Below are 25,276 nucleotides of genomic sequence, written 5' to 3'. Positions count from 1 at the left end.
AGTGGAAGTGGGGCGTAGTGAATGTGTATGTTGTGTGGGTGTTCGGTGACTGCACGGTGGAGGTGGGGTGTAGTGAACGTGTATGTTGTGTGTGTGTGTGTGTGTTTGGTGACTGCACATTCGCACAGCGGAGGTGGGGCGTAGTGAACGTATATGTTGTGTGTGTGTTCAGTGACTGCACATTCGCACAGTGGAGGCGGGGCGTGGTGAACGTGTATGTTGTGTGGGTGTTCGGTGACTGCACAGCGGAGATGGGGCGTAGTGAACGTGTATGTTGTGTGTGTGTGTGTGTTCAGTGGCTGCACATTCGCACAGTGTAGGCGGGGCGTAGTGAACGTGTATGTTGTGTACGCTGTGTGTGAGCACACACTCGGACGCCCACGCGGGGACGGGAGTGTCGGCCGGCGGGCCGGGGGGGTGTAGTGCGAGTCCGAGCCCGGCAGGTGGCGGCACGGAGCCGGCCGGGGGCGCCCAAGAGAAAGGCGGCGGGGGCGGCGGCGGCGGCGGGGGGGGGGGGCAGCGGCGGGGCCGGGATCGCTATGGGGCAGGCGGCGGCCGCCGCAACGGCAACGGCAACGGCGGAGGCAGCGGCGGCGGCAGAAGGAAGCGAGACAAAGAGCAGCCCGGGCCGCGGCCCCCAAAGTTGGCGCGGGGAGCCTCCGGCCGCGCCCAGCCCAGCCCCGTTCCGGGGGCAACCTCCAGCGCATCCGGATCCGGAGGGCCCGGGAGCGGCCCGCCAGTCGGTGAGGTCGCCCCCCAACTTGGCGCCTTGGGACGGGCCGGAGTATGTTGGCTTTTGTTCTCCGTCTCCCCCTTCTAGACCGTGAGCCCGCTGCTGGGTGGGGACCGGCTCTATCTGTTGCCGGCTTGGACTTCCCAAGCGCTTAGCACAGTGCTCTGCACACCGTGAGCGCTCCATAAAGACGATTGATGATGATGATGATGATGATGATGAGGCTGGGTCCCGGACCCGACTGGAGCCCCCCTCTTCCCAATCGGGGGCTGTTGGGTAGGGACCGTCTCTCTGTGTTGCCAACTTGGACTTCCCAAGCGCTTAGTCCAGTGCTCTGCACACCGTAAGCGCTCAATAAAGACGATTGATTGATTGCTGGGGGGCGGCGGCGGCGGTATATACATACCTGTAGATATGTTTGTACAGATTGATTACTCTATTTATTTATTTTACTTGTATATATCCTATTTTATTTTGTTAGTGTGTTTGGTTTTGTTCTCCGTCTCCCCCTTTTAGACTGTGAGCCCACTGGTGGGTAGGGACTGGCTCTAGATGTTGCCAACTTGGACTTCGCAAGCGCTTAGTCCAGTGCTCTGCACACAGTAAGCGCTCAATAAAGACGATTGATTGATTGATTGATTGCTGGGGGGCGGCGGCAGTATATACATACCTGTATATATGTTTGTACAGATTTATTACTCTATTTTACTTGTACATATCTATTCTATTTTATTTTGTTAGTATGTTTGGTTTTGTTCTCCGTCTCCCCCTTTTAGACCGTGAGCCCACTGGTATGTAGGGACTGTCTCTAGATGTTGCCAACTTGGGCTTCCCGAGCGCTTAGTCCAGTGCTCTGCACACAGTAAGCGCTCAATAAAGACGATTGATTGATTGCTGGGGGGCGGCGGCGGCGGTATATACATACCTGTATATATGCTTGTACTGGTTGATTGATTGATTGATTGGGTGGCTCCCGGATCCGGCTCCTGCCTTTCCGAAGCCGTCGCTGGGATCTGAAGGAAAGTTGCCGCCACGAGGTTGGGCTGCGCCCTTTTCCTTGGGAAGAAGGTTTGAGGAGCGGGCACGGCCACCCGGAGCCCCTCCGGGGAGAAGGGGGCACGGCTGGCACTCACCTGTGACTTATGTAGCGTTGGGTCTGGAGTAGGTGAAGGGGAAGACTTTTAGACTGTGAGCCCACTGTTGGGTAGGGACTGTCTCTATTATGTTGCCCGCTTGGACTTCCCAAGCGCCTAGTACAGTGCTCTGCATACAGTAAGCGCTCAATAGATACGATTGATTGATTGATTGATTGATTGATTGATTGATTGAAGAAGACCGCCCCGGTCTCCCCCACTTCCATGAGAAAGCCCCGAGCCCTTATTTCCCCGAGAAAGCATCTGTCTCAGGTCAGCGGAGGCAGCGAGGGGAAGGGGGGAGGTGAGTTTGCTGGGCTTCATGGAAGGTTTCCCTAAACCCAAGCCGCTTTCCAGGCCCAAACCGTTCGGGCTGCCCCTTGGCACCGGGAGGAACAGTTGCCCAGGGAGCCTGGAGCTTGGAGGGAGGCGGAGGCAGGAGAGCCAGAGGCTGCTGCTGCTGCTGCAGCACCCAGGCAATGATGGCTTTCCCTTGGTGAACTGGCAACGAGAGAGAGAGAGAGAGACTTTCATCATCAGAGTTGGGGTTCAGGCTCACCCGACCCAGGACATTGGCAGGTGGAAGGCCGGCTTTCCTCCCTTAGCCCTAGAAAAGCACCTCTTTAAAGGGTTAAGCTGGCCACTCCCCATGGCCTGCCAGGGGCTAGTGCTTCTGGCCTGGGTGTAGCTGGGGCTGGGTCCGGTGGTTCCTCTGCAGCCAGTGGGTTGCTGGGTTTGGGGGAAGGGGATTAGCGGCACTTTCTCTGGCTCTTCTCAACAGGCGCCCCGGCCCGGGGCTCGGTGTGCCCCAACCTGCCCGCCTGCTGCTGCTACTACTGCTGCAGCTGCTCCCTGGGCTGCAGACCCCACCTCCTCGGGAGACTGGGGAGTGGGAGAGGCAGGGTGGATGGATGGGACCTCGGACCAGTTCTCCCGGCCAGATCCGATCTGACTCATAACCGGGTCCTTCATCCAGATTCCCGGGGCAGAGGCAGTGGGCAGTCAGGAGGGAGGGAGGGAAGAGGCGCTTGCTGAGCAGAGCGGCCAGGAGGGAGAGGGAAAGGGAGAAGAGGTGGGATGGACTTGTGCTGAGCCGCCCTCTCTGATTGCCCCGGGAGCTCAATCCTCCTGCATTCCCTTTGCTCAGAACCGGGCCCCTGGGGACATAGAAAGTGCTGAACTCGGCTTTTGGTTGCAGGCCACCAGAGCCCCGTCTCTACAGGGGAGCTGACTCTACAGCCAGCCAGGTGGGCTGTGCTCTCCCCGCAGGAGATGTTCTCTCAGAAGTGAGATATATATTCTGCCCCATATTCAGGACCTCTTACTGCCTCTGGCTGCCTGAAAGCCCCCTGTGCCACCCACACTGATTGTCCTTAGGTGTGTGGTTTCCCTCCTTATCTTCTGTCCCTCCCTCATCCCCTGAAGGATTTTCTTGGTGGATTCAAGGGGCTGAACTCAGGAGCTGGAAGGCAGAGCTCTGGCCCCTGTTTACTCACGGCTGGTGGCTCTGCCTGGCCCGGGTGCCCTCTCCCTCTGTCTGGGCTCATCCTGGGGGCCCCCAGGGTCAGAGTGGGGCCGGGCCCCCCATTTAACCTGGTGGGGAGGGCCTGGAGTGGCAGCCCCTGGGCAGGAGCTCCAACCCCTCTGTGTCGTGGCCAGGGCAGGGGGAGCGAAGGGTCCTGTTTCATTCGCAGCCCTCATGACCATGTCACAGCTGCCAGCGAGGGGGTTGGAAGGAGCCGGGGAGAAGGTAGGGGACAGCAAAGGTCAAGCAGGAGGGCTTCTCCTAGGCCAGACGGAAATACCCTTTTGCGGCCCCAACTGCAGGTTCCAACAGCCCTAGCCCCCTTCCCCATCTCGGTCCCGGAGGCCTTTTCTGGGCTGGGCTCCGTCCAGCAGGTTTGGGCCACCTCAGGGCAGCTGTGGGAAGGGAAGGGAGAGGGAGGAAGGAAAGGGGAGGGCCAGGACCCCCGGATGGGATTGGACCTATCTCTGCCGTCGGAGAGCAATAGAGGGGTCGGGTGGGGCGGGGATCAATACCGGGCTTGGGGCGAGGGGGCGGGGAAAGGGGTTTCTGGGGCTTTCAGATACCACCAGTCCCGAGAGGCAGAAGAGATAAAGGGTGGCATGGCCCCACCCTGCCCCATCCCAGGCACCAGCAAGGGTTAAACCGGGCCCCTCCCAGGTCCCCTTCTCACTTCCTCTGCTGCTGGGTTCGGGGGAGTGGGCAAGTGGATCTGTTTCCTGGGTAGAGAGAGGGCACTGAGCCCTCTCAGTTAGAAACTCCCTCTCCCCCAACTCATTCCCCAGTCCCTGCTCCCCTATTGAGGTAGGCTGCCTCCCCTCCACCCGACGCTGCCACCGGCCGGCCTCGCTCCACTCAGGTGCTGCCCAGACCCCGGTGCCGTCCACCCTGTGGGGCCCCGTCCCAGCCCCTGAGCGTCGCACGGGTCGGTTCTAGTGTCTGACCCCCGGTGATGCCGAGTGGGGTGGGGGGAGGTGGGAGGGGACCTGTTTGGGAACTGGGGGCATTGCCCCTTCTCTCCTCCCTGCCCACCGGGCTAGACTGGCATTCCCAGCCCCTCTCCCCGCCGACCCGCCGATCCCGGGCTCTGTGGAGAGGCCAGGCTGCTGAGGCTCTCCCAGTGCCGCTCCCTGGGGCCCCTCTCCTCCCGCTGTCTTTGTTCATCATCAATCGCATTTATTGAGCGCTTACTGTGTGCAGAGCACTGTACTAAGCGCTTGGGAAGTACAAGTTGGCAACATATAGAGACAGTCCCTACCCAACGGTGGGCTCACAGTCTAAAAGAACTGTGAAGTGGGAATTAGGGACTGGCCACGTCTTTGTTGCCTCTGTGCAGCCGCTTCCTGCCTCCCCCTGGCCCGTCCTCACACCCCTCTCCTTTCCTGAGCCAGACTGGCTGAGAATTTCTCTCTGGGGTTTGGTCGCCCTACTCCCCAGGCCATCCCGTGGCTTTCGGCTCCTCCTTGAGTGCCCTTCTGGAGGCCTGGGGACCCTAGAGCAGGTGGGGAGGGACCCCAGGCCGCGGAGGCTAGTGGGCAGACCCCGGGAGGAGGGGGCCAGAGAACACTCACCAGACCGTCCCCCGCCTTCCACCCCCTGCAGGGACTGAGCCCCGAGGCCAGCTCGAGGCCCCAGAGCCGCCGCCCACGGCCGATGCCCACTACGTACTCTGCCAGTTCCTCCTGTGCCGTGTCTGCCCACGCCTGACCAATGTCCACGACAAGGTAACGCTCGGCCCTTGACTTCTGCCCCTCACCTGGCATTCTGGGCCTGGGCAGCCCCCTCCCCGCAACCTGGCCCCTCCTGGCCTCTCCTATCCGTTGCCCACTCCGTGGTGGATTCCGCTCCTGCACCCAGGAGCCTCCAACCGCTCCCAGGACCCAGGGGAGCCGGGGGCTCCCAGCTGGAGCTCCCAGGAGGAAGAATCGCACCGACCAGCTCCCCGGGCACGTCCCCCCATCCACCCAGCGGGCAGGGCTGATCCGGAGAGGGCGAGTCCAGAGCTCCGCTGACCCAGCCCTCCGCTCACAGGGAGCAGCCCATCTTCAGCACCCGGGCCCATGTCTTCCAAATTGACCCCGCCACCAAGCGGAACTGGATCCCAGCGGGCAAGCACGCCCTCACCGTCTCCTACTTCTACGATGCCACCCGCAACGTCTACCGTATCATCAGTGTGGGTGGCACCAAGGTCAGGGAGGGCCCCGGGAGGGCCCCTCCCCTCACCGCTGTCCCCATCCCACCAGGCACAGCTCCTCGGATGGGAAGGCAGCCATGGGAAGAAGGTTCCACACTTGCCCTCTCCCCCCCTCCGCACCCCCCCGTCATCTCTCCGAGTTGGGCGAGCAGGTGGGGTCTAGGTGCCTGGTTGCACCAAGGGGGGAGGGCGTATCCAGAGCCATGCCCTGAGCACCCTGTTGACCTCCCCAGGGACTGCTCTTCGGGCAGCGTGGAGCGCCCAGTCTGGGCGCCGGCGGCCGAGGCGGACTCAGCCCGGGCTTCTCGGCCAGCGCCTCTGACCCAGTGGCTGCCCCTGGGGGACAGTTGAGGGTGGGCCAAAGGAGCGACGCCCCTGAGCTACCCGTGGCTCTTCTTCCAGGCCATCATCAACAGCACCATCACCCCCAACATGACCTTCACCAAGACCTCGCAGAAGTTTGGGCAGTGGGCCGACAGCCGCGCCAACACCGTCTACGGGCTGGGCTTCGCCTCCGAGCAGCACCTGTCTCAGGTGAGGCGCCGTGGGGCTGGGCCCCCCGGGGACTCGCACGAGGAGCCGGTGAGGGAGTGGGCAGGGCACTGATTTGGTCCTCCATCTTCTCTCCCCACCCCGGTGGCAGTTTGCCGAGAAGTTCCAGGAGGTGAAGGAGGCGGCCCGGCTGGCCCGGGAGAAGTCCCAAGACAAGACTGAGCTTACGAACCCAGCCTTGAGCCTCTCCTCACACCAGGTCAGTGGGACGACGGTTCTCCACACCTCCCTGCCCCTCCCTGGAGCAGGCAAGCCCTCCCCATTTGCGCCCCCGCCCACCCAACGCTCACGGGGAGCTCCTGGTGGCACACACCCGAGGGACCCTGGCCAACTGCCCACTGGGCCCGGTTGTTCCAGCGGTCCTGGCTGGATGCAGGCAGATTGGATTAGCCCGGGCCGGGCTGGGCAACAGTGGGCAACGGGCAAGGGAGATCCGGGGTGGAGTGGAGTGCCTGGAGCCTGCGGGGGCTGGGTGGCCCTGGAGGAGCACAGCTTAGGGAGCAGGATGGGTTTGAGAGCAGTCTCCAGCCTCCCTGCCGCCCTCCCCACTCTCCTCTACCCCACCCCTTCGTGTCCCTCCCCTTCGCTCCTCTGCCCCCCTCTTCCCTCGAGGCCCGGGAGAACTGCACGCTCACCGCTTCCCTCAATAATTGATGCTGCCGGAATAGGAAGAACGGGTCCGGTTCAGCTCGGCCGGCTCGGCCTGCCCAACCTCTGCCCGGCTCTTCGAGCCCGGGGCCCCAACCCCGACTAAGGCCCAGGAGCGGGAGCCGGTTCCCCAGCCAAAGCCCGGCCGGGTCCAGCGGTTGCCGAGCCTGGCGGGAGCCGCTCTCCCCAGGGTCCCTGCCCTGACCAGGGACTTCCCCGCCCCCAGGTCCTGCCGAGCCCACTGATCAGCGCCAATGGCCCCGGGGACGAGAAACTGTTCCGCAGCCAGAGCGCCGATGGGCCCAACCCCACAGAGCGGGAGCGGCTCAAGAAGATGCTGTCAGAAGGGTATGAGAGCTGTGGGAAGTGGGGGGCTGGAGGTGCCCCCCACCGGGAGGGATTGGGGCCGGATGGACAGAGGGCTTGGGATGGAAGAATCATAATAATAGTGGCATTTGTTAAGCCCTTACTGACGTGCCAAGCACCGTACTACGCGCTGGAGGGAATAAAGCAAATTGGGTTGGACGCGGGCCCTGTCCCACACAGGGCTCACAGTCTCAATCCCCATTTTGCAGATGAGGTGACTGAGGCACAGAGAAGTGAAATGACTTGTCCAAGGTCACATAGGAGACAAGTGAAGCAGCGTGGCTCAGTGGAAAGAGCACGGGCTTTGGAGTCAGAGGTCATGGGTTCAAATCCCGACTCCGCCAAATGTCAGCTGTGTGACTCTGGGCAAGTCACTTCACTTCTCTGTGCCTAAATTACCTCATCTGGAAAATGGGGATTAAGACTGTGAGCCCTCTGTGGGACAACCTGATCACCTTGTAACCTCCTCAGCGCTTGGAACAGTGCTTTGCACATAGTAAGCGCTTAATAAATGCCATTATCATCATCATCAAGTGGTGCAGCCGGGATTAGAACACATGACCTTCTGACTCCCAGCCCGTGCTCTGTCCACTACGCCATGGAAGGGGGTCAAGTGGGCCCCGGGGCTCCTGGAGAAGGCTGAGGGCCCCAGGGACACCAGGAAGCTAATCTTCTGGGAAGAACAACGACGACAATAATAACAATAGTCTGTGTTAAGCAGTTTCTCTGCACCAAGTAGTCAGCTCCTGCCCCTGTCCCACATAGGGCGCCCAGCTGTTCCTCACACTCCCCTCTCCTGCCTCCTCCCTCCCCAAATCTGACCAGAGCCCTCCTGAACGCCTTCCCTGCTGAGTTTCCTGTACCCCAAGTCTTACAGCCTCCCCACCACCCTATCTCCATTCATTCATTCAATCATATTTATTGAGCGCTTACTGTGTGCAGAGCACTGTACTAAGCACTTGGAAAGTACAATTCAGCAACAAAGAGAGACGATCCCTACCCAACGGCGGGCTCACAGTCTAGAATGGGGGAGGCAGACATCAAAACAAGTACTTTTAATAATAATAATAATGATGATGGTATTTGTTAAGTGCCAAGCACTGTTCTAAGCACTGGGGTAGATACAAGGTAATCTGGTTGTCCCCCATAGGGCTCACAGTCTTAATTCCCATTTTACAGATGCGGTAACTGAGTCACAGAGAAGTGAAGTGACTCGCCCAAAGTCACACAGCTGAGAAGTGGCGGAGCCGGGGTTAGAACCCACAACCTCTGACTCCCAAGCTCAGGCTCTTTCCACTGAGCCACGCTGCTTCTCATATATATATGTACTTCTCATAAAGACTTTTGTATATACGCTTGCTTATTCAGTTGCTCAGTAGATCACTTTCATTGATGACTGTCCTCATTTTCATGTCTGTCTTCCACTATTAGGGCGGAAGCTCCTTGTGGACAGGGAACGTGTCACTTCTCTGCTTTGTACTTGTCAATCACTCAGTTCGTTGCATTGCATCCAATGGGCCCTCAGTAAATACTGCTAATACTGGGAAGCAGGGCAGTGCCCAGGGCATTGCCCAGGGCAGTCAGAGAGGAGCCACATTAACCCCCTGACTGCCAGAAGAGATCCCTGCCCACTCCTCAACTAGGGTCTTTCTCCTCCTTAGGTCAAGGAGCCGATCCCAGGCCTAAGACGCGGGGAGGGAACGGGCCAGGGGGAGGAAGTGGGGCCTAGTGGAAAGAGCCCAGGTTGGAGGACCTCGGTTCTCATCCCAGCTCTGCCACCTGCCTGCTGTGAGAGACCTTGGGCAAGGCACTTACCTTATCTGGGCCTCCGTTTCCTCATCTGCAAAATGGGAATTCCATGCCTGTTCTGCTTCCCGCGTAGACCGCCAGCCCCACGGGGGCCGGGGACTGTGTCCGACCTGCCGAACTTGCGTCTACTCCAGGGCTGAGGGCAGGGCTTGACCTTAGTAAGCGCTTAACAACTAGCACAATTGTTATCCTCCCTGTCCCCCAGCTCGGTGGGGGAAGTGCAGTGGGAAGCTGAGTTCTTCACCCTCCAGGACAACAACAACAAGCTGGTGGCCGCACTGCGGGAGGCCAACGCCAACGTGGAGCAGTGGAAGAAGCAGCTGGCGGCCTACCAGGAGGAGACGGAGAGCTTGCGGCTGAGGGTGGGTCGGGCCTGGGGCCCCTCGGCTTCTTGCCCCGTGCACGTGCCCGCCCCCCAGCCCTTCCCCTTCCCTCGTTTTTGGGCGCGGGGAGATGGGGAAATGGATCCCCACTGAGCTTCAAGCCTAAAACTGAGGCCCCGCCTTTATGACAGGTGGCGGAATTGGAGGCCCAAGGTGCACCCGAACCAGCCAGGGAGAGTGGGAAGGACGGACTGGGCCAGACCCTGGAGGAGCTGGAGATGATGATCAAGATCAAGGACGAGGTGTGGCAAGGAGGGAAAGGGGAAGAGGAGGGGACCACTATGCAACCCCCCGTCAAGACATCGGCTTCCCTGACCCCCGTTGGGGTCACATCTCTGCCCCTCTGTCCCCGGGTGTCTGACCTACCTCTCCCCCTGGTCCTGGGCCTCTGATACCCACCCCACCACCATCCCTGGCACACAGCCAGCGCTAAACATTATTATCCCGTCCCTGGGGGTCTCTCCCCCTCCCGTCTGACCCTCCGGCTCCCTTAACCCGTCCTCGGGGATCCGAACGCTTTTCTCTGGGCCCGGGCTCCAGGAAATCCAGATGCTGAAGAATCAGAAGAGCAGCCAGCGGGAGGCAGAGAGCGAACGGGAGGAGACCCTGCAGAAACTGCAGGTAATGCCCAGGAGCGGGGTGTGGGCATCAGCGGATGAAGCCTGGGCAAGCCGGGGTGGGGAGGAGGCTGGCCCAGGAAGCCAGGCCTAGGAAATGGCCCTTGGAGCTGGAGGGAGGCTGGGCCCCGAGGAAGGGGAAGGAAGAGGAGGGGCAGGAAAAGGAAAGGAAGAAAGATCCGCGGGCAGCCCTTCCCGGTCACCTCGGGCCCTTGGTGAGGTGGATGGATGAGGGACTCGAGCGGTCGGGCAGAATGATCTTCTCACCCTTCTTCTCCCCGATCCAGGACCTGGAGGGCCGGAACACGGAGTTGGAGCGGCAGCTGCGGGGGGCAGAGCAGAACCTGGTGGAGATGCGGGGGGAGCAGGAGCGGGCGCGGAGTGAAGTGCTGCGGGCAGCCGAGCTCATGGATGTCAAGATCTTCGAGCTGAGCGAGCTGCGGCAGGGCCTGGCCCGGCTGGCAGAGGGTCCGTGAGCGGAGCCGCTGGGGAGGGGTGGGGGGTGGGACGGGGGCGTCCAGAGAACTGGGGGTAGGGTATGACAGGGCGGGGGGGTGGGGTAGGGGGGTGGGGGGAAAGAGTCCCAGAGCTCCTGGTCTGGACCCCAGCAGGAGGAGGGAGGGGAGTATTTGCAGTTTTCCGTAGTTTTATATTTAACTAAAAAACCTGGAACGGCCCGGATCCTGGGGGTGGGCTACCTGACACCTATTTGGTACATGGGGTGGAAGAGATTTGGAGTTTCCCACCCCCAAGGATGGCAGGCAGCAGCTCACAGGGAGGGGAATAAGGATCTTGAACAGGGGGTGGGGAGAGAAGTGAAGTCATTTGGGGGCCGGCTGCTCTGACCACTACCCCTCCCGCCCCTCCCAAGGGGCTGCCTGAGCCCCTGCAGCCCAGACAGTGAGTGGTCGGGGCTCTAGTGCTCTTTGTCTCCGCAACCCAGCCTCGCAGCTGAGTCACAGGGCCCCAGGGAAGTCTGTTTCAGGGAGTCTCCCGGGCAGGAAGCACAGCGCTGACTCAGGATGGGACGAGTCCTGGCAGGGTTGCCCGGGAAGGAGACCTCCTCCGCTCCCCTCCCCGGCCCCCTAACCCAGCCAAACCTTGACCCTCCCCAGCCCCAATCTAGGGAGACGGGCAGAGCCCTGCCGCCCCATCCTGCTCACCTCCCCCTCACCGTAGCACTTCTCTGCTGGGATGGATGGTTGCCCCCCACCAGGAAGATGGGAGGAGGGTGCCTCCGGTCTCCCTCGGTCCAACCTGGGGTAGCTTGATGTTCAGTTGGCAGAGTTGGGGGCTGGAAGGTGGGGGGGGGGGGGGGAGGGAGGGGTGTCTGGGGGCTCAGGAGCAGTTCACTGCCTGCCAGCTGTGTGACAGGCCACCAATTTAGGCGCCACTTCTCCCCGACCCCAGCAATTACTGTCAGCAGCGCCGGCAGGGAGCTGAGTCGGAGCCGAGCTCGGCTGGCAGGCACGGCTGGGAGGGGTTTGAGACCTCATGTCTTCGCTGGGAGGGGTGAGCTGGATTTCCCTCTCACGTGGCCCGTGGCAAGAGGGTGGGTGGGAATGGAGAGATCACACTGGGGCGGAGGAATCGTAGGGCCGTTCCGAGCTTCTCACCCTCGTAGACTTTTTAGCGTCTCTGGATGAGGGCGTCCATCTGGGCGACCGAATTACATTTCTAAACCCTCTGAGTCCCCATGTGTGTGTCAATCTGTGTTCGTCTCTGGGTGCGGATGACTTGCCTGGGCCGGAGGTGAGTCCCTGGGCCCAAGTTTGAAAAAGAGCCCAAGTCCGTGGTCCGTGGCGCTGGATTTGCGTGGGGGTTGGGGGATGGGAAGTGCCTCAGATGAAGCCCCTCCCTCCCTGCCCAAGCAGTAGTGGTTGTAGTAGTCAGAATGCTATTTATTAAGTGCCTACAGTGTCGCTAACACTGTTCTAAGCACTGGGAAAAAAAATACATGGGTCAATTCAGGATGGTCCCTGGCACCTAGGGGTTTCACATTCTAAAACTAAAGCTTGGGGGGTAGAGGTGGGGGGAGATGGGACTGGAGGCAGATACAGTAGGAGAGATGAAACAGAAACAGTAAAACAAATGCAGAAAACAAAACGTTAAGTAGGAGTGGGCTGGGGCTAGGAGGATGAGGAAAGCGGGTGGAAAATTTGTATCCCACTGGGCGGATCGGGCCCGGCCAAGTCCCCGTGCCATCCATGTGGCTTTAGAAAACCGCCCCCCGCCCGCAACCCTCTTCTGGCCAGAATCTATCTGCCGGGTGCCACGGAAGCCAGTTGGCCTGGGAGAGGGGTGTGAGGTTGAGGAACGGGGGCGTGAGGGAGAGGTGGGGAGCAGGCCAGGCCTCAGAGACCAGGCCCTCAGGAGCCCCGCCCACCGGGGGGAGAGGCCCTGAGGGGGCTACCCTGGAGACCGACCCCATTTGCCCAACTCTGCTGTTGTCACAGCTGGAGGAGGGGCTCCCCGCTCTCTTCCCTTAGCAGGACTGGTGAGGGAGAGTGAGACGGCAGCAGAAGAGATGGGCAAGTGGGATCGGTCTCCCCGGTAACCCTCACAGGACCCTTCCCATCTCCCCCTCCCAGCACGGGCTTCCCGTCTCTCCCCACATCCCACCCTCTTAACTGCGGCACAAAACGAGAGATTCTACCAAGAAACCAAGGCCAGCAGGGAGCCTGCTGGAGGAAGGGCCCAGGGCAGAGTGTGCAGGGGTGGGTGGTTGCCTTTATTCTGGGAGACAGAAGGACACAGGAGGGCACCCAAGGGGGCGGGGGCCTCTCAGACCGTCTGAGCACCCACGAGTCTCTCCTCTGCCCAGAGTCTGGGGAGCACAGGGAGCCGTCACGCCTTCGCCTCGGTCTCTGGTGGTGGCGGTGGCCGCTGCTGTTGCAGTTTCCGCTTCTTCTGCTTTCGTTGCAGCTGGAGAGCTTTCTGCTTCTGCAGCGTCTGCACAACCTGCTCCTTAAACTGCTTGTTTCTCTTCTTGATTTTGGCCAGCTCCGCTTTCCTCCTGGCTTCTAAGTCTGGGTCCTACCAAGGCCAAATGTCAGACCTCCCCCAGACACCAGGGCCTCAGCCGGGCCCAGTCTCCATTGCGGGCGGCTTTTCAGCCACGGATGGCTCCGAGTCCCACTCTCTTGTACTGCCCCTCCCCTCCCCGTCCCTCCCAAGCTGGGCAGGGTCTGACCGGGCTGCCAGTCCTAGGGTGCTACAGGCCAATGCAGTAGTGGGCCGGAGCCCACTCTTCCGCCCCCCAGTGAGGCTCTCACCTTCCCTTCCAGGATCAACTGCTTCCGTTTGTTGATCTCCTTCTTTTCATCAAAATCCGTTGCTTCCAGTTTCTGATGAGCCCAGAGAGATGGTGGGATAGGGAGAGGGGTAGTAGGGTGGCGAGAGTGGGCAAGGGGTGAGAGAATAGGAGGGGGCTGAGCCCAATGAGGGGGGAACCCAGGACTTGGGAAAGCAGACTGGACTCAGACTGGGCTGCTCCCTCGACCGCCTCAAGGACAAAGAGCGAGGTGCCACTAGGCCGCTGGCAAGGGCCCAACCTTCCACCTCCCCCACCAAGACAATAGGGCTTGGTAGTAGTAGGGCTCCCAGGACCCGCTTCCCACTCCCCCATCGATTCTGCCCTGGGGGAGGGAGCAGGAAAACCGGAGCCTCTCAATTCTAACATACCCGGTGGGGAAATGGGCAGTGCCACCCCAGACCCAGCAGCACGACCCCAACGGTGGCACTCAGGACCCCCGCCTTGGACCCTTACAATCTCACACTCTCTGCGCACCACGTTGACCTGGGTAAGGATCTTGAGCACCTCGCTCTCCTCCACAGTAGTGTAATCCTCCAGCTTCATCTCTGCAGCGGATGAAAGGACAGAACCGAGGGCTGCCGCCCCGGCCGGGACTGGGTGGGGGGCAGCCCAAGCCGCAGGGCGGTACGGGAGGCCGGAGCCACAGAGAGCCACGGAGCTCTGGGCGGCTGGGGGCACCACAGGGCCACTCACTGATCTGCTCCTCGATGGCGTGCACCAGATGGATGTCGTACTGCGTCACCAGCGTGATGGCGATCCCGTGTCGGCCTGCGGGGATGTACTCGGGCTCAGGCGTCCAGGCTGGGAGGCAGGGAAGGAGCCGAGCCGAGCCCCGACTCCTCTCCGGGCCCCAGCTCTGGAACCCGGCAGGGGCTGAGTCCGAGCCCCGGCCCGTCCTTCCGTCAAAGGGAAGTTGGGGCCGCTCTGCGCCAGGCGGCCGTGCGGGCAGCCGGGTCTTGGCGTCCCACGGGCAGCCCGGGAACTACGACTTGTACCGACGTGTCAGCACGTGCCAGGGTCTCCTTAGGCCCTCCAGCCCAAGGAGGCTCAATGGCGGGGGGCCGCGGACCCAAATCAGTTCCCCCGGGGCCTCGGGCTAGGCTTGGGGTCCGTCGGGACAAGGCCCAGCCGACCCTAGCCGGCCCAGCCCCTGCCCTGCCCCCCGCAGCCACCCTTTCCCCATACCCACCTGCCCGGGCAGTGCGGCCCACACGGTGGATGTAGATCTTGGGGAGCCCCGGGGTGTTATGGTTGATGACGACCTGGACTGTGGGGATGTCCAAACCTCTGCGGTGGGAAGCGAGGGGGCAGGGTGAACCTAGGCCTGGACTCCTCATCCTAATTCCCGTGAGGCATCCCCCGGGACTCCCGACGCCCCGGGGCCTGGAAAGCGTCGGCTGACACGGGGCAGCCCGGGGGGACCTCTCTGGGAGACCCCACGCCCCTCGGTGAGGCAGAAGCAGGGTGCACGGGGCTTCGTGTCCCAATCTACCTGGAGGCCACATCTGTCGCAATCAGGATCCTGTAGATGCTGGATTTGAACTTGGCCAAGGCAGCAAAGCGCTCCTTCTGCCCAGGGAGAAAGGATGCCAGTCAGCAATCCGGTCCCTCCTCCCTACCTCTAGCAAGTCCACACACCAGCCAGTAGGAAAATGGGAGGAACAGAGAAGCAGCCTGGTCTAGGGGTTAGAGCATTAGCCTGGGAATCGGAAGGGCCAGAGTGCTAATCCAGGCTCTGCCACTTGTCTTCTGTGTGACCTTGGGCAAGTCACTTCACTTCTCTGGGCCTCAGTTCCCTCATCTGTAAACTGGGGATTAAGACCGTGCACCCCATGTGGGACATGGACTACGTCCAACCTGATTAGCTTACATCTACCCCAGCACCTTGTACAGTGCCTGGTACATAGTAAGCGCTTAAATACCAACAGGAAGGGCGGGGGGGCAAGAGAAACAGGAGAAAAACGGGAGGAACAGAGGAACGAGAGAGAAGCAGGAAGAAAGGGAGAGAGGAAAGAGGATCTGGAGCCCTTGCTAGCCCGAGGCCCAGGAGTTCAGAGGCCAGGAAGCCTTCCACAGGCGAGGGCGGGGCCGAACCCGGGAGCCCCTCACCTGCTTCATCATGGAATGCAGTGCGACGGCAGGGAAGTTAAACTTCCTCAGCATCATATTCAGGATCTGGCAGTTCCTGCAACAGACAAAACCCAGGGCACGTCAGCCCTGCCCAGGTGCGGAGGTGGCGAAAGAACGAGCAGATCGCCCGGGGGCGGGGCCGGGGGGGGTGAGCCCTGGCAGCGGGAATTGATTTGCTGGCTCTGCCCGAGGCACCCAGACTTTCCAATTCCGTGAGAAAGGAGGAGGAGGGGAAGATGACGGGAGAAAGGGGAGAATGGTGGGAGGACGGGGGCCCCGTGCCACCCTTCCAGGGCTCACTTGCAAGTATTGGTGAAGATGATGATGGACCAGTCCTCGTGCTCATCCTGGAAAGTCTGGATCAGGTGGACGAGGTAGGCGTCCTTGACCTTCTCAGGCACTAGCAGGTAGCGCTGATGCAGCTGCTCCACAGTGCGCACCCTGTGCAGGGGGTAGGGCAGGCGGAGGGGGCTGAGCCAGATGCCGGAGGGAAGTCCGGGCCACCTCCACGCCCTCCTCCCTCCCTCCCCGGCCCCCGGGCTACTCACTGGGACTGGGCTTCCCAGAAGAAGGGCTTGTTCATGGCCACGCCCCGGAGCTCCTTCAACGTGTCGGTCAGCGTGGCACTGAACAGAAGTGTCTGCCTCCGGGCTGGCACGGCACCCAGGATCACCTCCAGGTCCTTGGTGAAGTCCGTGCAGCCCTGCTCCAGCAGCCGGTCCGCCTCATCCATCACCTGAGGCGCACAGCCCACAATCGGCGGGGGCCCGAGGAGGGGCCGTTCCCCTCAGCCAGTCGATGGCATTTACGCAGCGCTGACTGCGGGCCCGGCCCGGGACTGAGCGCTTGGGAAAGGACAACGCGATAGGGTTGACGGGCACGATCCCCGCCCGCTGCCAGCCTGGCACAGCTTCCAACCCGGGAGCTCACCAGGAAGCGGATCTTCTTGATGCTGAAGGTGCTGGAGCTGCGGAGGTGATCGGCCAGGCGACCCGGGGTGGCGATGACCACGTGTGGCTTGCGGGACAGGTCCAGGGCCTGGGTCACCATGTCTACAGGGAGGGGAGAGAGTGGGGTGGCAGGGGAGGAGCCGAGTAGAGGCGACCAAGGGGAATCTCTCCAGCCCTCCATGGATCTCCAAGGGCAGCCGTTCCCCCTCCACCTCCCAATCCCCCAGCCCAAGCTTCGGGACGAGCCCTGCCGTCTCCCCGAGGCCTGGCCATGAGCCCTGTGGAGGGCAAACGGGCCCACTGACCTACCCATCCCACCGACCACGATGCAATCCTTCAGACCAAGAGGCTTCCCCAGGACTCGGAACTGCTCGGCGATCTGATAGGCCAGCTCCCTGAAAGGGAGAGAGGTCAGTCGGAGAGTGCCCGCAGGGTCCCTAGGGGCTAGGTGGCCATGTTAGAGCGTAAACAAAGTCCCTGCCCTCAAAGACCACACAGTCTAATAGGAGATACGAGGGAGAGAGGGAGAGGGAGAAAGAGGGAGAGGGAGGGGGAGAGAGAGAGGAGAGAGAGAGAGAGAAAGAAAATAACCCCAGTACAGTAATGACCCAATTGTGCTGAGGAGGAATTCATATAATTGGGCAATCTTCTGTATGTAGGGCACCATTCTAGGAGCTCGGGGGGACACGGAAGTTCAGGACATCGTTTGCTCCCGAAGAGCTGACCATTACAGCGGAGCAAGGGCACACTCTATGTGCTCCCAGCCCCCCTGCTGTGGCTAAGGAACACTCTGCCTGCCGGACACGCTCTGGGCATGCCGAGCCAGGTTTAAAAGTCACTGCTCTGCTTTCTCTACCCCTCTTCACCTCCAGAGCCAAACGAGACAGCCGACATTTGCAATCTCGCCTCCATGTGTGTTCTTGCCACCCCCTATCACTGTGGCCAAGCAAACTGCCTTCCCTTCCCTTCCCCAGCTCCCTTGCGTATCTTCAAGGAGTTCCCACTCTGTCCTGCTTTCCACTGCCCTGGTGGGAAAGAGAACAGCACCTCCGGCACAAGGCCTTGGGAAAGCTAGTGGCTGAGGACTCTGAATCGCAAGGAGAAATTCTGCTCCTTTAGCCCCAAATCCCTACTGACTTTTATTTTGATTTTGCATATTGCATATTTGACCTTGTTCTTCATGCTCTTTTAACGTTTTAGGGTTTCGTTGGCTCAATGCGTCTGCCTCCGATCCTCCCTCCACCCCACCTATATTCACAGATTGAGAGCCCCTGGAGGGATGGGGGTCTGTGTCTAATTCCCACCCATACAGTAAGCGCTCTGCTCACAGTAAGCGTTTAAAACATCCTAGAACTGCTACTCCCAAACAGGGAAGACAAGGAGACCAATTGAGGGCACCCTCCCCTACCAGAGGGACAGCCTGCCCTAACGCTGGGGCCGCAGGAAGCAGAAGGGAGCAGAAGAGCAGGGAGGGAATCTTTGATAAGATGGAAATGCTGAGCGCTCCTCGCCATCCAAAAGAGAAGGGCCCCCAGGGCCAGGTCACACAGCCCTTGGCCAGCTCGGATTTAATAATCATGGTACTTGTTAAGTGCTTACTATGCGCCGGGCACTGTTCTCAGCGCTGGGGTAGATACAAATTAAACAGGCTGGACACAGTCCCCGTCCCACCTGGGATGCCCACGCTTAACCCCATTTTACAGATGAGGTAACTGAGGACCAGAGAAGTGATAATAATAATAATAATAATGGCATTTGTTAAGCGCTTACTACGTGCAAAGCACTGTTCTAAGCATTGGGGGGATATAACATGATCAGGTTGTCCCACGTGGGGCTCACAGTCAATCCCCATTTACAGATGAGGTAACAGGCTCAGAGAAGTTAAGTGACTTGCCCAAGGTCACACAGCAGACATGTGGCGGAGTCGGGATTCGAACCCATGACCTCTGACTCCAAAGCCCAGGCTTTTTCCACTGAGCCACGCTGCTTCATTATATATCACGCTGCAAATAATGGCATTTATTAAGCGCTCACTATGTGCAAAGCACTGTTCTAAGCGCTGGGGAGGTTACAAGGTGATCAGGCTGTCCCACAGGGGGCTCACAGTCTTCACCCCCATTTTACAGATGAGGGAACTGAGGCCCAGAGAAGTGAAGTGACTTGCCCAAAGTCACACAGCTGGCGAGTGGCGGAGCCGGGGTTTGAACCCGTGACCTCTGACTCCAAAGCCCGGGCTCTTTCCACTGAGCCACGCTCCTTCTCAAGTGATGTGACTGGCCCAAGGTCACACTGCAGACCCCGTGGCAGAGCTGAGATTAGAACCCAGATCCTTCTGACTCCCGGGCTCTTTTCCACTAAGCCACGCTGCTCTGGTGATGTCTGGTCTCAGGCGGCCGACCGGCAGGTTCTTACAGGTTGAAGCAGTCGACCAACTTGCCTTTTCCGAACACTCAGAGGGCACCCTACACCAACCCCCGCTGTTGGGTAGGGACTGTCTCTATGTGTTGCCAACTTGTACTTCCCAAGCGCTCAGTACAGCGCTCTGCACACAGTAAGCGCTTAATCAATACGATTGATTGATTGATCAACCCAGTGATTAAACCCAGTCCCAGTTTACATAAAAATGGTGGTGTTTGTTAAGCACTACAAGGCAACTGGAAGACCTGGGATTAGAGCCCAGGTCCTCTGATTCCCAGGCCTGTGCTCCTTCTGCTTCGGCTCACCCAATTTCTAAATCCAACCGAGTCTTGGCAACATTTTCTCCCTGAAGGCACGTGTGAGCGCTTTTCCTCCTTTCATCATCATCAATCGCATTTATTGAGCGCTTACTATGTGCAGAGCACTGTACTAAGCGCTTGGGAAGTACAAATTGGCAACATATAGAGACAGTCCCTACCCAACAGTGGGCTCACAGTCTAAAAGACTGTGAAGACTTTGAAGACTCCTTTCAAAAGGAACAGCATGGCATAGTGAATACAGCACGGGGCTGGGAGTCAAAGGATCAGCGGCGTGGCTCAGTGGAAAGAGCCCGGGCTTTGGAGTCAGAGGTCATGGGTTCGAATCCCGGCTCCGCCACATGTCTGCTGTGTGACCTTGGGCAAGTCACTTAACTTCTCTGAGCCTCAGTTCCCTCATCTGGAAAATGGGGATTAAGACTGTGAGCCCCCACGTGGGACAACTTGATCACCTTGTATCCCCCCCAGTGCTTAGAACAGTGCTCTGCACATAGTAAGCGCTTAACAAATGCCATCATTATTATCCAGCGCTTAGAACAGTGCTTTGCACATAGTAAGCGCTTAATAAATGCCATTATTATTATTATTCCCGGCTCCACCACTTGTCTGTTGGGTGACCTTGGGCAAGTCACTTCCCTTTTCTGTGCCTTAGTTACCGCATCTGTAGAATGTGAACGGAGAATGGGAGCCCCACGTGGGACATGGCCCCCTCCCCGGCCCACAGCGCTTGTGCATATATGTACATGTTTGTATTATAATTCTATTTATTTTTATTAATGATGTATATGTATCTACAATTCTATTTATTTTTAATGATGCTACTGAAGCCTGTTTACTTGTTTTGATGTCTGTCTCCCCCCTTCTGGACTGTGAGCCCGTTGTGGGCAGGAATAGTCTCTATTTGCTGCTGAATTGTACTTCCCAAGCGCTTAGTACAGTGCCCTGCACACAGTGAGCGCTCAATAAATACAACTGAATGAATGAATGAATGTCACACCCTGTGCTAAGTGCTGGGGTAGATACAAGCTAATCAGGTTGGACCCAATCAAAGGCGGGAGGGAGGGACATCAGGTCTTGAATCTTTATTTTACAGATAAGGAAACTGAAGCCCCGAGAAGTTAAGCGACTTGCCCAAAGTCACACAGCAGGCAAATGGCAGAGGCAGGTTAAAACCCAGATCTCCTGACTCCCAATCCTGTGCTCTATCCGTCACACCAGTCTGCTTCTCCAATAGGGAAGATAGGGCAGACTGAATGTACCCCCTAGGTCGTAAGCTCGTTGTGGTCGGGGACCGTATCTGTTATATTGTTGCGCTTAGTAATAATAATAATAATGATGGCATTTATTAAGTGCTTACTATGTGCAAAGCACTATTCTAAGCGCTGGGGAGGTTACAAGGCAATCAGGTTGTCCCACGGGGGCTCAAAGTCTTCATCCCCATTTTACAGACGAGGTAACTGAGGCTCAGAGAAGTTAAGTGACTTGCCCAAAGTCACAGAGCTGACAATTGGCGGAGCCGGGATTTGAACCCATGACCTCTGACTCCAAAGCCCGGGTTCTTTCCACTGAGCCACGCTGCTTCCTTAGTACAGTGCTCTGCACCCAGTAAGCGCCAATAAATACGACCAACACGATGGTACGAGAACAAATGGTACTGCCCTCTCAAAGGTCACCAATGACCTCCTGCTTGCCAAATCCAACGGCTCATACTCTGTCCTAATCCTCCTCGACCTCTCAGCTGCCTTTGACACTGTGGACCACCCCCTTCTCCTCAACACGCTATCCGACCTTGGCTTCACAGACTCCGTCCTCTCCTGGTTCTCCTCTTACCTCTCCGGTCGTTCTTTCTCAGTCTCTTTTGCAGGCTCCTCCTCCCCCTCCCATCCTCTTACTGTGGGGGTTCCCCAAGGTTCAGTGCTTGGTCCCCTTCTGTTCTCGATCTACACGCACTCCCTTGGTGACCTCATTCGCTCCCACGGCTTCAACTATCACCTCTACGCTGATGACACCCAGATCTACATCTCTGCCCCTGCTCTCTCCCCCTCTCTCCAGGCTCGCATCTCCTCCTGCCTTCAGGACATCTCCATCTGGATGTCTGCCCGCCACCTAAAGCTCAACATGTCGAAGACTGAACTCCTTGTCTTCCCTCCCAAACCTTGCCCTCTCCCTGACTTTCCCATCTCTGTTGACGGCACTACCATCCTTCCCGTCTCACAAGCCCGCAACCTTGGTATCATCCTCGACTCCGCTCTCTCATTCACCCCTCACATCCGTCACCAAAACCTGCCGGTCTCAGCTCCACAACATTGCCAAGATCCGCCCTTTCCTCTCCATCCCAACCGCTACCCTGCTCATTCAAGCTCTCATCCTATCCCGTCTGGACTACTGCATTAGCCTTCTCTCTGATCTCCCATCCTCGTGTCTCTCTCCACTTCAATCCATACTTCATGCTGCTGCCCGGATTATCTTTGTCCAGAAACGCTCTGGGCATATCACTCCCCTCCTCAAAAATCTCCAGTGGCTACCAATCAATCTGCGCATCAATCAGGCAGAAACTCCTCACCCTGGGCTTCAAGGCTGTCCATCACCTCGCCCCCTCCTACCTCACCTCCCTTCTCTCCTTCTCCAGCCCAGCCCGCACCCTCCGCTCCTCCACCGCTAATCTCCTCACCGTACCTCGCTCTCGCCTGTCCCACCATCGACCCCCGGCCCACGTCATCCCCCGGGCCTGGAATGCCCTCCCTCTGCCCATCCGCCAAGCTAGCTCTCTTCCTCCCTTCAAGGCCCTGCTGAGAGCTCACCTCCTCCAGGAGGCCTTCCCAGACTGAGCCCCTTCCTTCCTCTCCCCCTCGTCCCCCTCTCCATCCCCCCCATCTTACCTCCTTCCCTTCCCCACAGCACCTGTATATATGTATATGTTTGTACATATTTATTACTCTATTTATTTATTTGTTTTATTTGTACATATCTATTCTATCTATTTTATTTTGTTAGTATGTTTGGTTTTGTTCTCTGTCTCCCCCTTTTAGACTGTGAGCCCACTGTTGGGTAGGGACTGTCTCTGTATGTTGCCAATTTGTACTTCCCAAGCGCTTAGTACAGTGGTCTGCACATAGTAAGCACTCAATAAATACGATTGATGATGATAATGATGATGATGATGATGAGAGCAAATGGAAAGGGGCCAGAAGGGAGCAGCGAGCTGAAAGAAGAGGAGCACATGGGCAAGCGGAAGGTGAGCACACCACTCTTCCGTCCACGGGGAGGAGAGCGGAGATTTACCTGGTCGGCGTCAGCACGAGGCAGAAAATCCCGTAGGGATCCTCGGAGAGCTTCTGGAGGATTGGCAAGACAAACGCAGCTGTCTTGCCACTGCCCGTCTTCGCACAGCCCATGCAGTCCTGACCTAGACAAACGGCATCATCCACTCTCATTCCCAGAACGCTCCAGGCCCCCGGCCTATTGTGGATGTACCCCTTCATTCAATTGTATTTATTGAGAGCTTACTGTGTGCAGAGTACTGTATTAAGCGCTTGGAAAGTACAATTCGGCAACAGATAATCCCTACCCAACAATGGGCTCGCAGTCTAGAATAATAATAATAACAATAATAATGAGGGTATTTGTTAAGCGTTTACTACGTGTCAAGCACTGTTCTAAGCGCTGGGGTAGATACGACGTCATCAGGTTGTCCCACAGGGGGCTCACAGTCTTAATCCCCATTTTACAGGTGAGGTAGCTGAGGCCCAGAGAAGTGAAGTGACTTGCCCAAAGTCACACAGCTGACAAGTGGCAGAGGTGGGATTGGAACCCACGTCCTCTGACTCCCAAGCCCGGGCTCTTTCCACTATGCCATACTGATAATGATGGCATTTGTTCATTCATCCATTCAATCGTATTTACTGAGCGCTTACTGTGTGCAGAGCACTGTACTAAGCGCTTGGGAAGTACAAGTTGGCAACATATAGAGACGGTCCCTACCCAAAAAGGGGTTCACAGTCTACAAGGGGGAGACAGACAACAAAACAAAACATGTGGACAGGTGTCAAGTCATCAGAACAAACAGAATTAAAGGTAAATGCACATCATTAACAAAATAAATAGAATAGTAAATGTACAAGCAAAATAGAGTAATAAATCTGTACAAACATATATACAGATGCTGTGGGGAGGGAAAGGAGGTAGGGCGGAGGGGGCTCAGTCTGGGAAGGCCTCTTAAGCGCTTACTATGTACCAAGCACTGCTCTAAGCGCTGGGGTGGATACAAGGTGATCAGGTTGATCCATGTGGGGCTCACAGTCTTAGTCCCCATTTTCCAGATGAGGGAACTGAGGCCCAGAGAAGTGAAGTGATTTGCCCAAAGTCACCCAGCTGACAAGGGGTGGGACCGGGATTAGAACCCACGCCCTCTGACTCCCAAGCCCGGGCTCTTGCCAATAAGCCACCCTGTCCTCGACAACAAGGTTGGAGGTGCAGGGCCTGCTGGTGTCACGGCTGGACCGGGGACTTTACCGGGTCCAAAGAGATAATAATAATAATAATAATAATAATAATAATAATAATGGCATTTATTAAGCGCTTACTATGTGCAAAGCACTGTTCTAAGCGCTGGGGAGGTTACAAGGTGATCAGGTTGTCCCACGGGGGGCTCACAGTCTTCATCCCCATTTTACAGACGAGGGAACTGAGGCCCAGAGAAGTGAAGTGACTTGCCCAAAGTCACACAGCTGATAACTGGCAGAGCTGGGATTTGAACCCATGACCTCTGACTCCAAAGCCCGGGCTCTTTCCACTGCGCAAGCATCTCTCGTCCCGCATCCCCACAGTCTGGGGATGTATATATGTTTGTACATATTTATTACTCTATTTATTTATTTTACCTGTCCATATCTAGTCTATTTATTTGATTTTGTTAGTATGTTTGGTTTTGTTCTCCGTCTCCCCCTTTTAGACTGTGAGCCCACTGTTGGGTAGGGACTGTCTCTATATGTTGCCAATTTGTACTTCCCAAGCGCTTAGTACAGTGCTCTGCACATAGTAAGCGCTCAATAAATACGATTGATGATGATGATGATGATATATGTATATATGTTTGTACATATTTATTACTCTATTTATTTATTTTACCTGTCCATATCTAGTCTATTTATTTGATTTTGTTAGTATGTTTGGTTTTGTTCTCTGTCTCCCCCTTTTAGACTGTGAGCCCACTGGTGGGTAGGGACTGTCTCTATATGTTGCCAACTTGGACTTCATCATCATCATCACCATCAATCGTATTTACTGAGCGCTTACTGTGTGCAGAGCACTGTACTAAGCGCTTGGGAAGTCCAAGTTGGCAACAGATAGAGACAGTCCCTACCCAACAGTGGGCTCATAGTCTAAAAGGGGGAGACAGAGAACAAAACCAAACATACTAACAAAATAAAATAAATAGAATAGATATGTACAAATAAAATAAATAAATAAATAGAGTAAAAAATATGTACAAACATATATACATATATACTTCATCATTACCATCAATCGTATTTATTGAGCGCTTACTGTGTGCAGAGCACTGGACTAAGCGCTTGGGAAGTCCAAGTTGGCAACATCTAGAGACAGTCCCTACCCAACAGTGGGCTCCCGGTCTAAAAGGGGGAGACGGAGAACAAAACCAAACATACTAACAAAATAAAATAGAATAGATATGTACAGGTAAAATAGAGTAATATGTACAAACATATCAGCATCAATCGTATTTATTGAGCGCTATGTGCAGAGCACTGTACTAAGCGCTTGGGAAGTACAAACTGGCAACATATAGAGACAGTCCCTACCCAACAGTGGGCTCACAGTCTAAAGCATATATACAGGCTTTTAGTCCAGTGCTCTGCACACAGTAAGCGCTCAATAAATAGGATTGATTGATTGATTGGGGCAGGAGGGCCAGGTGGCCCCGGGGAGCCCAGGAGAGGCCACTCACCCTCCAAGATGGCGGGGACACAACTTTGCTGCACCGGCGTGGGCTGCCGCAGACCCAGTTGCTGACACTGCTCCACCAGCCAGGGCGCCAGGCCCAGGGCCCCAAAGGTGGCCATCGTCGTCGTCGTCGTCGTCGTCGCCTCAGGCCCGCTTCCGGCGCGCTCCTGTGACGTCACGGGCGCGCGCCTCCAGCCCGCGGGCAGGGCCTCCGCTTCCCA

The 25,276-nt window shown here is 57.5% G+C and overlaps 2 protein-coding genes across 6 annotated transcripts; one reads left to right on the top strand and one right to left on the bottom strand.

Moving 5' to 3' along the window:
- Positions 1 to 594: 594 nt before the first annotated feature.
- HOMER3 (homer scaffold protein 3) lies at positions 595 to 10,444 on the top strand. 4 transcript variants are annotated; one of them, XM_038772989.1, is made up of 10 exons: positions 595 to 743; positions 4,994 to 5,115; positions 5,423 to 5,579; positions 5,988 to 6,119; positions 6,229 to 6,336; positions 7,012 to 7,133; positions 9,166 to 9,322; positions 9,475 to 9,585; positions 9,884 to 9,964; positions 10,248 to 10,444. In XM_038772989.1, the coding sequence occupies exons 2-10, from the start codon at positions 5,102 to 5,104 to the stop codon at positions 10,434 to 10,436; spliced, it is 1,071 nt and encodes a 356-aa protein (XP_038628917.1). In that variant the 5' UTR covers positions 595 to 743; positions 4,994 to 5,101; the 3' UTR covers positions 10,437 to 10,444. The 4 variants fall into 4 exon arrangements, with proteins under 4 accessions (XP_038628917.1, XP_038628918.1, XP_038628920.1 ...); XM_038772990.1 differs by having other exon boundaries at positions 595 to 784; XM_038772992.1 differs by lacking the exon at positions 595 to 743 and adding an exon at positions 4,232 to 4,250.
- A 2,229-nt stretch (positions 10,445 to 12,673) lies between these two features.
- DDX49 (DEAD-box helicase 49) lies at positions 12,674 to 25,193 on the bottom strand. Of its 2 annotated transcripts, none has more exons than XM_038740618.1 (13): positions 25,060 to 25,193; positions 22,374 to 22,497; positions 16,666 to 16,751; positions 16,337 to 16,458; positions 15,955 to 16,142; positions 15,707 to 15,847; positions 15,386 to 15,461; positions 14,769 to 14,845; positions 14,466 to 14,563; positions 13,970 to 14,044; positions 13,730 to 13,821; positions 13,236 to 13,307; positions 12,674 to 12,996 (listed from the first exon to the last, which is right to left on the bottom strand). In XM_038740618.1, exons 1-13 carry the CDS (start codon positions 25,172 to 25,174, stop codon positions 12,808 to 12,810), a joined length of 1,455 nt encoding a protein of 484 aa, XP_038596546.1. In that variant the 5' UTR covers positions 25,175 to 25,193; the 3' UTR covers positions 12,674 to 12,807. The 2 variants fall into 2 exon arrangements, with proteins under 2 accessions (XP_038596546.1, XP_038596548.1); XM_038740620.1 differs by having other exon boundaries at positions 13,751 to 13,821.
- Between the last annotated feature and the right edge of the window lie 83 nt (positions 25,194 to 25,276).

The sequence above is a fragment of the Tachyglossus aculeatus genome, chromosome X1 (genome assembly GCF_015852505.1).
Source record: "Tachyglossus aculeatus isolate mTacAcu1 chromosome X1, mTacAcu1.pri, whole genome shotgun sequence".
Taxonomy (NCBI): domain Eukaryota; kingdom Metazoa; phylum Chordata; class Mammalia; order Monotremata; family Tachyglossidae; genus Tachyglossus; species Tachyglossus aculeatus.
Note: the sequence above shows the minus strand (reverse complement) of the source record. Positions and strands in the feature narration are given on the sequence as shown.

Bases quoted from the DNA above. Each gene is read 5' to 3' on its own strand.
- DDX49 (XM_038740618.1), bottom strand. From the start codon at position 25,174: ATGGCCACCTTTGGGGCCCTGGGCCTGGCGCCCTGGCTGGTGGAGCAG. The intron at 16,752-22,373 runs GTAAATCTCCGC...TCTCCCTTTCAG, and splicing joins CTCGTGCTGACGCCGACCAG to GGAGCTGGCCTATCAGATCG. The intron at 16,143-16,336 runs GTGAGCTCCCGG...TGTGCGCCTCAG, and splicing joins TCAAGAAGATCCGCTTCCTG to GTGATGGATGAGGCGGACCG.
- HOMER3 (XM_038772989.1), top strand. The intron at 5,580-5,987 runs GTCAGGGAGGGC...CTCTTCTTCCAG, and splicing joins TCAGTGTGGGTGGCACCAAG to GCCATCATCAACAGCACCAT. The intron at 7,134-9,165 runs GTATGAGAGCTG...CCTGTCCCCCAG, and splicing joins AAGAAGATGCTGTCAGAAGG to CTCGGTGGGGGAAGTGCAGT.